At 39.5% G+C, this 12905-nt stretch overlaps 2 protein-coding genes across 2 annotated transcripts; both read left to right on the forward strand.

Annotated features, from left to right (window-relative positions):
- Nucleotides 1–1288: 1288 nt before the first annotated feature.
- LOC113322296 lies at nt 1289–1912 on the forward strand. The gene has a single exon (XM_026570359.1). The coding sequence runs from the start codon at nt 1289–1291 to the stop codon at nt 1910–1912; it is 624 nt and encodes a 207-aa protein (XP_026426144.1).
- Nucleotides 1913–9944: 8032 nt separating this feature from the next.
- LOC113320745 (exocyst complex component EXO70H1-like) lies at nt 9945–12245 on the forward strand. The gene has a single exon (XM_026568636.1). The coding sequence runs from the start codon at nt 10116–10118 to the stop codon at nt 12051–12053; it is 1938 nt and encodes a 645-aa protein (XP_026424421.1). The 5' UTR covers nt 9945–10115; the 3' UTR covers nt 12054–12245.
- Nucleotides 12246–12905: the final 660 nt, after the last annotated feature.

Raw genomic sequence — 12905 nt, forward strand, 5'->3', positions numbered from 1 at the left:
AAATATGAAAAAGGGGAACTTTCAACCCCAGTTCTGGCGAAACTTGTAGCTGTGTCAAGAGGAGACCAGGAGTAGATCGATCAACAGAGGTACAAGGAGTCAAGACGAAGAAATTATGAGCCCCAAAGACATAACATAGGATATTATCCCAGAAGCAATCAATGACCTAGGTTTGGAAAGCGAAGACCAAATTCATCGGCCTTTGAAGATGTAAAGCTTCCTAGACTCAATACAAATGTGGAGAAGGTATGGGAAGCGATAGTGCTGACTGAAGAGATTCCGCCCCCCACCAAATCTGGGAAGAGAACCACCTTCGAGTACTAGGAGTCATGAATTTTACAGGTATCATCAGTTTCATGGGAATCACACGAATGACTGTCGAAATATCCGAAGGATTATACTTCGTCTAGTAGAACAGGGGAAGCTCGCTCATTTTCTGGGGGGATATGTACAACCGCCCCCACCCCGATCTCCCGACAATCAACAAGTGTACCGAATCGAAAAAGATCGGGGAACCCACAAACTGAATTGTAATTCGATAGTACATTCAGCCAAGAGCATTCAAAATTTCCATGATAATATACTCAAAAGAGTGCATAAGAGGGACTTCGAAGAGAATGAGATATTCAGTGTGTAGAAGGAGCCATTAGAAGAGTGACAAAAGAGGGAGATAACATTATCAGTAAAGGACGCACCAGAGGGAGGATCTTCACACACATAACCATTGGTCGTAACCTTAAATTTTGGGAAATACTCAAAGTGGGAGGATGACGAAGTCAAGAAAGAGAAAATTTGGGCAATAGACAGAATTCTGGTGGATACGGGGAGCTCGGTTGACATACTCTTTTATCATGCATTTAAAACCATGGGGTACAAATATTCATACCTTGTACCATCGACATACAATATATATGGGTTCAACGGGGTTGCGCCAAAGTCGAAGGGAGAATTAGTCGTGAAGATTTTCACGGGCGAGTTGGAAACAAAACTTACCGTTTGTGTGATAGATATAGACTCACCTTATAACGCTCTCATAGGCCGGTCGTGGATACATGAGATAAAATGGGTAGCATCTACATATCATCAGACCATGTGGTTTCCCATGCCAAGCGGAATAGGCGATATCAAGGGAGATCTGAAGGATGCGCGAGATTGTATCCAAAAGGATGTCCACAACTATGATGAAAAACTGAGAAGGAAGATTGAACAAAAAAGTAAGGTATGCGAAGAAAAAAGAGCGTAGCAACTGATGGTGTTCACCATTGGGATAAGCGAGGAGTAGATTGTAATGCAGAAAAGCGTGGAAGAGGCAGAAAAGATGACGATTGCCAATGAGGAGGATCGCGAGAAAACTCCGGAGAAGGAAAGCCAAGTTGAGATAAAGCAAAGTGGAAAAACGAAGAAGGGAAAAACAGTTGAAGGAAGCGAAGTAGTGAGAAGCGATAAAGAAACCCCCATCGCCAAGGAAAAACGAACCCCGCAAGGCGGAGCAAAGGCAAACAACTCCAAGTGCAATAAGGTATCAATACAAGAGGTTGAGAAAAGTGTTGAATTGCCCGGTCATTTTGGTAAGGAAAATGAGGCATGCGATGAAGACAAGGAGATGAAACAATTAAAGGAGGAGCTCTACCAAGAAAGACGAAGAAAGGAAGACTTGGTAAGAAAACGAATAAGGCTAGAAAGGCAAAACGATAAGCTCTTGATTAAGAACAATCACCTAAAAAGAAAACAAACGGAACGTAACACCCAAAGGGGAGAAAATACTTCGCGAAATAAATTGGCATCTGAAGGACGTCATGAGTATTGGCGAGATAGAAAGGGGCGAGGGGAACAAAATGAACAAGAAGATTTGAAAATAACCATAGAAAGTAGCAGGAGGGAGTTCAGGAAAAAGGAATATCATATGCAGTAATTGATAGTGACGAGGAGAAAAGGTGCATCGAGCAATGACCCAGTGATGGGGAGAAAATCTGGAACGCTGGAAGAACCAGAAATGATGAACAAATGTGAGAGAAGTGAGCCATGCAAACCATAAATAGCAGCACTGTTTTCATTGAAACAAAGGGAAAATGAAAGATTCCGAAGTATTGTGGCAAGGTGGGATATAATTTGCAATGAACTAAACGAAAGGCTATCAGAAGAAGATTTAGTACGATCCTTCATTTATGCACTGTCAGCCAAACACCCCTTATTTTCAACATTGTTCAAGATCAGAAACGAGGTGAAGTTGAAGGAGATGAAAAGGTACCAGTCTGAGCACATCCGCGTAGAAGAAGAACGCTGATATCAAGAAAAAATCATATAAACGAGAAAATGTACTTGTGAACTTATCATTTGGTAATGTACCAGATTTACAAAATAATAACAATGATATTTTGAATTTTGATGAACCGATTCAAAGATACGGATTTTCATAAGGCATTTAAAACGAAATGAACCACAACACGGGCAAGTAAGACCTCATATTAGGAGGAGAATAAGACACACGAAATAAATGGTTTCCAGAGAAACTTAAACCCTTCACCTAGGAAGGCTGAGAATCGACGGCATGCACCCTAGTTCGCATGAAAGTGGAAGAGGCAAGACCTAACGCATGTCATGAACAACTCTTATAAAGGAATCTAGGGTCAATAATAAGACATTTCCATTGAGGGTCCCTTTTATGATAGACTTCGATAAGGAGTGCATAGTACGACCAAGGTGCCGACGTATTCGGTTGAGCTGCTGGTGCCTGAGACGTATGGAGCGTTACCGGCCATGACCGCATGGCAAGTCTTGGCTACAATGCACTCGATGCTAAAGAAAACTCACTTAGGGTGTGACTTCGTAATATCTAGCCATATCGGCGAAGGGGGTAAGAAGTCACGAAAACTACTGAATGTCGTAATAACTGGATGGTAGGAGACCAACATGCATGTTAGGGTTAACCTCCTTGAAGGGGAAATCAGGGGGAATATAAAGGGATGGCACCCTCTAGATTAGGGAGCTGCGTGACCAAAAAAAGACGGCAATGTCATGGGGCTAACATTCATGGGAATGGCTAGGCATGTCGCATTGTCGCGAAATGGGGTTCATAACAAATGTTAAGACGAGGTTGATGGATTATTATTTGAAATAATAATAAGCATCTGATACCTCGTCGAATTAAGATCCTTCAAAAAGGACGAGGCACAATAAGACCTTAATTAGGAGGCACACTAAGACCTCAGAAAGCAACACATGAATGAGTAACACTAGAACGGTATATAAAACAAAATTATCATGAAATGACTAATAGAGGCAAAGGCAGGCAAAATAAGACAATGGGGAAGGTTTACACAACACAAAGAGAATAGGCGAGAACAAAGTAAGAGCACGCAATGAGGCAAGTAACAAGGCTCATGCATCGTGCACGAAGTCGAAGTAGGGAAATCCCAACCTCTCGTTTCATACCTCGGAAATACACAAAAGAATAAGAGGCAAATATATACTTTAAATTTTGTTATTCTTTTGAGTATTCCCGCGACGAGTATATACTTGACGAAATGGAAAACCATAATAACGATATGATTAACAAAAGTATTACTTAAAGACAAACAGAGATATATAAAACAAGTCAAGGTGTTCTGCCCCTCAAGCTTGGGAGCGCCCAGATAGAGGAATTTTTATAATAGTTAAAATTGAAAACATGAGAGGAGAGAAACTAAGATTGTTGCTGAAGAGGAACGCCATCAGTGACTGTTTCCCCAGGGATTTCACCACCAGCCCCGCCAAGACCAGCACCAGTATCTGCATCAATATTTGAAGGTTGTACCAGAGAACTCGTGGAAGCAAAATCATCCTTGGACTCTTCCTCCTAGATCATCGTGTCACCGGGTTTTTGTTCCTCCTCACCTTCAATGATCCTCTCTTCTCCACCCGAGATAATCTCGCGGTTGACTGGTTGCTCGTTGTCAGAAAAGACTTCCAGAGGAAAAGTAGGAGGAGGAATGCCTTGCTCGTCACAGAAGCTGTTGAAGAGAGCAACCAGGTGGTCCTGGGTATTCTTTCGAGCTAACTTCGCTACTTTCTCAGAATCTTCTATCATCTCGTCGATATCAACGTTCACATCTTTGATATCATCTTTGAGACAAGAAACCTCTTTGCGGGACTCGTCTCTTTCATGGGAAAGGTGAAGAACTTGATTCTTGTAACGCTCTTCGGACTCTGCAAAAACAGAACAAAACTTTATCAGAAACCGGAAATTTGACATAACCAATAGTATCTCGCATTACACCTAAAATCTACCTTCCATCTGTAAGATAGTGGTGTTTAAGGTCTCTTGGATATCAGAATACAAATGGTCCAGCATGGAGATTGCTAGATCCGATTCTTGGAGTTGAACGCATAACTCGTGATATGCATTATCCCAACCTTTACCATGACCGGACTTCGAAATATCTTTGGTGGGTTGAATGACGAGAGCACCCTTGTTCTTGCGAAGATCTGCAGACTTGACTTGGGAGGAAGATTTGACAGACTTCGAGCGCGAAGGGTTATCCAGCTGAGCTTGACGAAATTCCACCTTTTTCTTCAGACAATCAATTTCCTCGTTTAAACCAGCTACTTTGTTGAGATATTTGCGAAGATCAACCACGACCTGATTTTTTCTACTAATCACACGCTCGTTGTCTTCCTCCAGTCTCTTATAGGCAGATAATGACGAAGCATGAAGATTCCTCGAGGTAGTAAGAGAATTGTTAACCCACTGAAGTTCTAACTTAAGGCGCTCATTCTCGTCATGAAGATGAAGATTCATCTCCCGTTACGATCAGAATCGATAGACCGGCGATCCACTTGCGAAAGGAGAATTTCGACTTTCTCGCTCAAGATCAAGTTTTCAGAAACATAGCTGTCATTCTGAGTTGAAAGGTTCAAGTTCTCGGCACGAATGTCTTCAAGCGAGGCAGACGCTTCAAAAGCATCCATGTGACGTTTCATTCATCACACTTGATGAAATACAAAATAAGGAAATAACAGACAATATGAGAAAGGCAGGAAATGGATCTACAAGGGGAGGAACTTACTCGAAAGTTTCTCCACTTTATTTTCCTGCTTACTGGAACGCTCCTTCTCTTCTCTAATCTCCTTCATCAAAGCCTTGATATGGGCATCGTCCTTCTTCATCTTCTCTCGAACCAACCTAGCCTCTACTAAGATGGCCATATGACGATTGACTTCCTGTGAACCGTCAAAGCAGAACTTAGTAATAAACCACGAATTACTGTAAAGATGCCGTTGAAAAAGTATGCATGGCTCACCAAATTCATTAAAGCGGAATGTTGTTGGAGAGTCAAATTCATAGAAGCATTCAATAACACGGAGGAATCTTGAAAAAGAAAGTCGTCATCACTGAAAGTCACCAAAGATTCAAGTGCACGAGACCTCGTAGCGGGATCTTCGCGAGCCTTGTAATAGATATCTTGAATGAACTTCATATCAGGATCATAGATGGGGTTAGACATCACAGACGAAGCCGCTTGCTTCCCATTTTCATAAGAAGGGGGTTTCGCCGTGGGTTTCTCAGGATGCTCTCCTAGAGGAGGAGGAATAAGAGAATCAGCAACCTTGGGGGAAGCAGTTGTACGGGACTGGGAAGATTGATGCTTAGGAGATGAAGGTTGACCTGGAGCAGCAACAGGGATCCTAACTGCGGTCAAAGCAACCAAGTCCAAGACCCTACGTCGTCTTTTAGGCTCGCCAGAAGAAGGAGCAGGTGGAGCATCAGACTGCGAAATAAACAAGTTCAGTAAAGTTGATACGTGTAAGGGCCGAAGTATACGAGGTGATAACTTAGACGAAGTGAAGATACCTGAGCAGAAGAAAGAGGTATAATAGGATGATCACGCCTTTTCCATCCCTTAGCTAAATCAGAAGAGGGTTGCTTGACAAGGGGAATATTATCCTGCGAAGAATAGAGGGTTAGAATTTATGGTTATCACGCTGAAAAGAAAGTGATGGGCGAAGTGGTTACCTGTTTAAGAGCGGGAAACTGAATAGTAGCATCCCTTTCCTTGTGATATTTGAGGAAACCAACAGCAGGCATCTCGTACTAAGTAAAAAGAAAAAAACAAAGATGTGAGAGCCGATAAAGCCAAAAGCAAGACGAAGGTTTAAGATATGAAATGATACCTCGGCTGGCACGGACCAGCGAAGCTTCCAGGGATCGCAGCCGAAGAGATGACGATGTTTAGAAAGAGGACCCGTTCTAGGAATCCCCTTATCGTCGACACCCCAGACAAAGGGACCCCATACCATCAGAGGGAACCTCTCCCAGTCTTTGTCCTGCTCCAGTTTGAGAATATCCACGTTTAAAAGAAGAGCTTTGGACGAGGCAGAGATAGTCTTCTGGATGAGCTCAATGCCCCACTCCTGATTCTTTTTAGTGCTTGTAAACCTTGCGGAATAGTTAGCCGCGAAGGAGTCTGCATTGTAGTCGCAAGGGTTGAATTCCTCAGCCGTTGGCGGAACCAGCGAAGTACCATTTCCTGAGAGAATTGCAAACTCTTTGGAAATACGAATTACGTTATCAGAGACTTGAAAGACCCCACGCTGAAGCTTGTTCGAAATCTCGAGAAAAATGGGGTTGGAAGGATTGTAAAGGGAGAGGACAACCCATCTCTTAATTGACCAACAGTAATGATCATCTTGTTGGAAGACCAAACATCGGAATGAATCCACGGTAGTTCAGTTCCATGTCTTGAGTAGAAGACACGGGAGGACTTACGGAAGAATCGACGCCAGGGGTTAAAGATAAACCCATCATCTGGAAATCCGCTTGGAATTCGTTAAAGGTTTTAAGTGGGGAAGGTGTTGAATCATTCTTTGGAGCCATGACAGAGAAGGGAGGGTGATAAAGTCGAGAGAAAGAAAGCAATAGCAAGGGAAGTAATAAGCTTGAGTTCACGGAGAAGATAAAGAAAAAGAAACCTAAAATAAGGATGAAACACAAAAATTATAGAAAATGAGAAGTTAATTACCGGCAGAGTAGGTTGACGGCACGTTCGAGGAAACTTGACCGATAGTAACCGGTTACCAGGAGAACGTGGTCATGTGGAAGCAAGAAGGTGGAGAACGTGGCGGCCAAGGGATCTCAACCGGTTCTTATTCTATTTTCATAAGGTTCGAACGAAATAAGAAAAGGCAAAATATAGGTACACAAAATAGGTTTGCCACGTGGCCGCACAGGAAGGCACGAGATAAGACTGAAAAATCTCACTTAAAGAACTCGGTCAGTGACTCGTCAAATCAAATGTCAGAATTACCTTGCCACTAACTAATAATACAAAGCACGAAGAGGAAGCATCCTAAAAACGAAGTACCTCGTATAAGGAATCTAAACTGCGAAGAATCAGTTGGAGTACCCGACAAGACACCAGCCATGAAATAAAGGTGGACGAAGTAAGGTTACTTGGATGGAAAGATAACTTGCGAAGTAAGTAAATTATGGAACAAGAAAAGAGACAGTTGTCCCGACAAACACCCAAAGTTGTTAGCGAAAGAAAAGGGAAAACTTTATGGAAAATGATCTGGATGAAGTATAAAGCATCTCCACGATGACCTGAAGACGATTAGACGAAAGAAAGTGAGTCATACTCTATTATGACAAGATGGACTATAAATAGAGGACCTTAGGCAATGTATACGGGTCGGATTCTTTGAAGGGGAGATCTTTACTTAGAGTGAGAGATTAGGGTTTCCTTATAGATAATAACTTGTATTTTCACTACTTGAGGTGGTAAAACAATATATAATTTCTTATCGGAAACCTTTATCATGTCTTAGATCTGTTTCTTTTCTTATTTGTGTGTGCTACTGGATTTCTAGTAGTTACATTGTTAAAATGGTTTCTTGTTTGTGTCTATTAGCGCGTTTCGCTGAAAACCTGAAAGTTGAAACTCCTTTTCCGTTTTTTATAGGCAGACTTTGTAATAACCTCCTTTGATCAATAACTAAATATCTCATTTCTATGTGGTTGAAATGAGTACATAATTTCCATCGTTGCAGAAACCTCTTGTACACAACTAGCATAGGTCATAAATGTTAAATTGCAATTCATAAATGAGTTTAACCGCTCAAACCAGTGGCAGAGCTAAGATTGAATTAGGAGGCGAAAAAGAAACTCTACCGTATTAGAGAAAAATGTAAATGAAGAGTAAGTTAGTAGAGCGTGTGTGCATAATTTTGTAAAGAGATATATGCATAAATTATCTTTTGGAGATAGTTAGCAAGCGTCGACCATGGGTTGGTTTTATTTGGCTCTGTTCCATTCTTAGTATATAATTGCCTAAAGAGATGTACATTATGGGGTTCAGGGAAGAAAATACATTCCGTATAGATCAATACTACGTACTAAAGGAAATTCCGTATATAAAATTAAAATGAGAAGTGAGAACAAGTCATGGATATTAGATAATTCTAGACATCAACACTACCTAATTTCCGGGGTCGTGGTTGTAAGAACAAAATGGAACTGGTCACGTACCTTAATTAATTATGAGATGTTGAAAATAATATTGTAACAAATTAATGAAAACTACCTTATCATTCATTAATGGTGTGGTTGAAGTTTTTGGTTTCTACTCTTAAGTCTCTACTAATGAGTCATGACTGGACCATTCACCTAAGTATAGGACATTCATTGTTTAATTTGTGTCAAGATATTGGAAGACTATTTCTTCCTTCTCTTCTTTATAATAAAATTTTGATGATTTTGAAATGATATATTGATGTCATAACACACCATTTAACAAAGGGATACCATAAACTACTTGCTTCTAATCGATTAAGTATATGAAAAACGTCATACTTGCACCGCAGATATAGATTGTATACATTTTTATTTTATGGTCGGTAACAACTGATAAAAATGTTTTGCGGGAATAAGTATCTCTATAATTTTGGTCAAAATATGAATACGTATCTCCCAATCTTATTAGTAGAAGACGTGAACGAAAATAAAGAAGACAATCTGATTAGGGGAAGTGCCGAGTAATAATAAGTAGAGGAAACTATTTTCACTTGATAAATGGTTCCTGAAACACGTTTTTCCGTCCTAGTTTAGTTGATAAAATTTCTATGGAAATACAATATACAGTTTAAAATAAATTTTGAAAATTTCATTTTTTTTCTCTTCCTTCTACGACACTTCGATCAGACTATTTTATTTTTCAGCGTCTCGTACCTTCAATTTCTTGATCACAGCACAGGATAAATCAAATGCTATTAGAGGATAACTGGAAAATTATGTCCGAGTCAAAAGTCAAAGATTAATTAGGTAGGTATTTTCTGTATTTAAAAATTTGAAAGATCCTTCCAAGAAAAAAATGAAAAAAATGTGACTTGGAATTTCCATTATCAAAGGTTAATTAGGTAGGTATTTTTTAATCAGTTTCCATTTTGGGGCGAATGATTAAACTCCATTACCAAGTTGGTAGCACCAACCCATTGTTAGAGAACCTTTTACCATTCCATCATCTTTACAACATGCTGCACAAATTATATCTGAAGTAAATTAAAAGCACACAATCCCTAACAGCACACCAATAGAACACTTCTGGCGGGCCAATGTCTGTGGTCCATTAAAAAGTTACACTCAAAAACTGTTACGAGTCAATTTCTTACGGCAGCTATTTTCAATCCTCTTTTCGACCTGGCCAACGGTAAAGAAAACAACAAATCATGGCCTTCATTTTCATCTTATAATCAGAAACAAAATCTCTTGAGCTACACTCAATAATCCATTTTTATGTATTATTTATTTAAAAAACGTTTATTTTGAATGATGAGCAAATAACGAAGAAGAAGAAAGTCAATGTTCAACTTGATTGTGAACCCCAACTTGTCATTTGTCCCTTCTTTGAGCCTGCACTGTCTATTTATACCCCCATTCACAACTCTCCAAACTCAAAAACATTTCTTGCTCTCATCAGTTTGAATTCTAACTCTTCCTATAAATTCTGATCTTATTATTCCGCAACGCTTATATAAAATCAAGTTCGTGCTGTTATCAATCAATTTGCAACTCTTTTTAGCTAAGTATTACTTTTGATCTCATTCAGTAACGCTTTAGCTCCCAGCTACAACAGATATCAACCATGAAGAATACCAATAAAAACAAAGGAAGATTCAAAAATATTTTTTCATCACATTCAACATCTCCAGACAATTCAATCTCAAAGTCATCAACACACTCGGTATCTTCTTCATCGTCAACATCATCACCATATCCATCACCACCACCATCTTGTCCATCAACACCTCTCCACAGATTCTCAGAATCGATGATGGAAGAGAACATCGATAACGCCGAGATATTAATCACCAAATGGAGTTTGCAAACTAATACAGGCTTTGCTGCCGCTTCTTCGCTGTTGTACGATGACCGGAAAGAAGCTAAGAATTTCATTTCATGTGTAAAGGATTTACAAAGAGCAATGAGATTTTTTATATTACCAGAGAATTCGAATTCAGTTCTACTGATGAGATCTCAAAACCTTACGGAAACTGCTATGAAAAGACTGCAGAAAGAGTTTTATCAGATTTTATCAACTAACCGTGACCGTCTTTATCCTGAATCAATCTCCGGTCACGGTTCCGAGAAATCCAGAGGTAGTACTTCTAGTTACGACGAAGAAATTGATCAATCATCCGATGAAGATGAGATACAAAGAGTGAGTAATTCCATAAATGAAGTTGAACAAGTTGGAACAGTGGCCATGAATGATCTGAAAATGATTTCAGACTGTATGATTTCATCTGGTTATGGTAAAGAAATTGTTAGTATATATAAAATTATCAGAAAATCTATTGTCGATGAAAGCTTATATAAACTAGGCGTTGAGAGGATGACACCTACGCAAATCAACAAGATGGATTGGGAAATGCTTGATTTCAAGATCAAGACCTGGGTTTACGCAGTGAAAATTGTCGTGAAAACTCTGTTTATCGGCGAACGGATTCTCTGCGATTACGTGTTTACGTCGGAGACAAGTAGAGAGTCTTGTTTTACGGCAATCACGAAGGATAGTGCTTTGGAGCTGTTTCAGTTCCCTGAGTTAGTTGCTAAAGGGAAGAAATCACCTGAGAAAATGTTCAGGATTCTAGACCTTTACGATGCGATTTCGGAGCTATGGCCTGAGATTGAGTCGATTTTTTCTTATCAATCGATGTCAAATGTTCGAGCACAAGCTGTGTCGTCGTTGCTTAAACTCGGAGAAGCGGTTCGAGCAATGTTGACGGATTTTGAAGCGGCGATTCAAAAGGATTCTTCAAAAGCGCTTGTTGCTGGTGGTGCAATTCATCCACTGACTAGATATGTTATGAATTACCTTTGTTTTCTATCCGATTACACGGTAATTCTTTCGGATATTCTAGCCGATTGGCCTTTGCCGGAGAATACTTCACTACCGGAGTCTTACTTCGGTAGTTCCCTGGATACAGAAGATGACAGTACATCCACGATTTCTGTGAGATTCGCTTGGTTAGTACTTGTTCTTCTTTGTAAACTTGACGGCAAAGCGGCGCTTTACAAAGATGTTCCATTATCGTATCTCTTCTTGGCGAATAATCTCAACTACGTTGTTTCGAAAGTTCGGGGCTCGAATCTTCGGGTTTTACTCGGTGAAGAATGGATCAGTAAACAAGAACTGACGGTAAAACAATACTCCATAAACTATGAAAGAATGGGGTGGAGTAAAGTTTTATCATGTTTGCCGACGAATCCAACGGCCAGCATTTCCCTGGGAGCTGCGAAAGAATGTCTTCTTTCTTTCAATACTGCATTTGAAACAGCATACCGGACACAATCTGCATGGATCATAACGGATTCGAAACTAAGAGATCAGATTAAAGTTTCGATTTGTAAGAAAGTTGTGCCTGTTTATCGTGAGTTTTATGATACCAATCGAGCTGCATTGACCAGAGAAAGAAATGTCGAGACATTGGTGAGATATTCGCCGGATGATTTGATGAATTATTTGTCCGATTTGTTTTACGGGATGAAAGTATCGGGTTCGGGTACTTCCAACTGCTAATTCTTCCCGTCATTTTTCTTCTTCCCATTCAAGCCAAGTTCACGTTGATGAAACGAATTAGTATAATTCATGAATCCTAAATCTAACTTCAAGCGTATGTTGTAATTTTTTGATTGAGATTTATGACAATTTAATATTTTCTGTAAATATAAGAAATAAAAGGCTAATACCGTATACTAGATTGAAGAATTATTTGCTAATTGGATAGTTGTGTTAGTTTTCATTTGGGTGCTTGTTAGTGGAAAGTTTTTTTTTTTTTAAAGGGAATGTTATATTAAAGAAAAAATATTTACAAATAATTACAATGAAAAAGCCATGGAGGGTTAAGCAAATCACAAATAAAGAACTATTTCTAATGGAACATAACCAAATGTACAAAAACATCTTTGAAAACATCCTTCTCAAAAAACCAAAGCATAATAGTATGTATAATAAGCATTATAACCTCATATGTATCCCTTGCTCTTCCACCAAATGCTCTATTGTTTCTTTCTTTTCATAATTTCCAATGCACTGCATATATATATTACCTTTCACCAAACTTCTTTACACCTTCCTTTCAAGTTATTCATCCTCCAGGATTCAAAGTTCTTCTTTATTGTGTCAAGGAAAACCTAAGAGACCTGAAAAGCCTTAATGAAATAAGACCATACTTTAAATGCAAATGGACACCTGAGCATAAGATGATCTGTAGTTTCCTCCTCCCCTTTGCATAAAGAACATCTCACATCATCAAAGTGCATTCTGTGACTGAGCATTGCATAAGTAGGCAAAGAATCATGAAATATTGTCCAAATTAAGAGACTCACCTTAGGAGGAATATCATTCTTCCACAAATACTTGCTAAAGTCA

Source organism: Papaver somniferum, chromosome 11 (genome assembly GCF_003573695.1).
Source record: "Papaver somniferum cultivar HN1 chromosome 11, ASM357369v1, whole genome shotgun sequence".
Taxonomy (NCBI): Eukaryota; Viridiplantae; Streptophyta; class Magnoliopsida; order Ranunculales; family Papaveraceae; genus Papaver; species Papaver somniferum.

Coding starts and splice junctions, on each gene's coding strand:
- LOC113320745 (XM_026568636.1), top strand. CDS start 10,116: ATGAAGAATACCAATAAAAACAAAGGAAGATTCAAAAATATTTTTTCA.
- LOC113322296 (XM_026570359.1), top strand. CDS start 1,289: ATGCAGAAAAGCGTGGAAGAGGCAGAAAAGATGACGATTGCCAATGAG.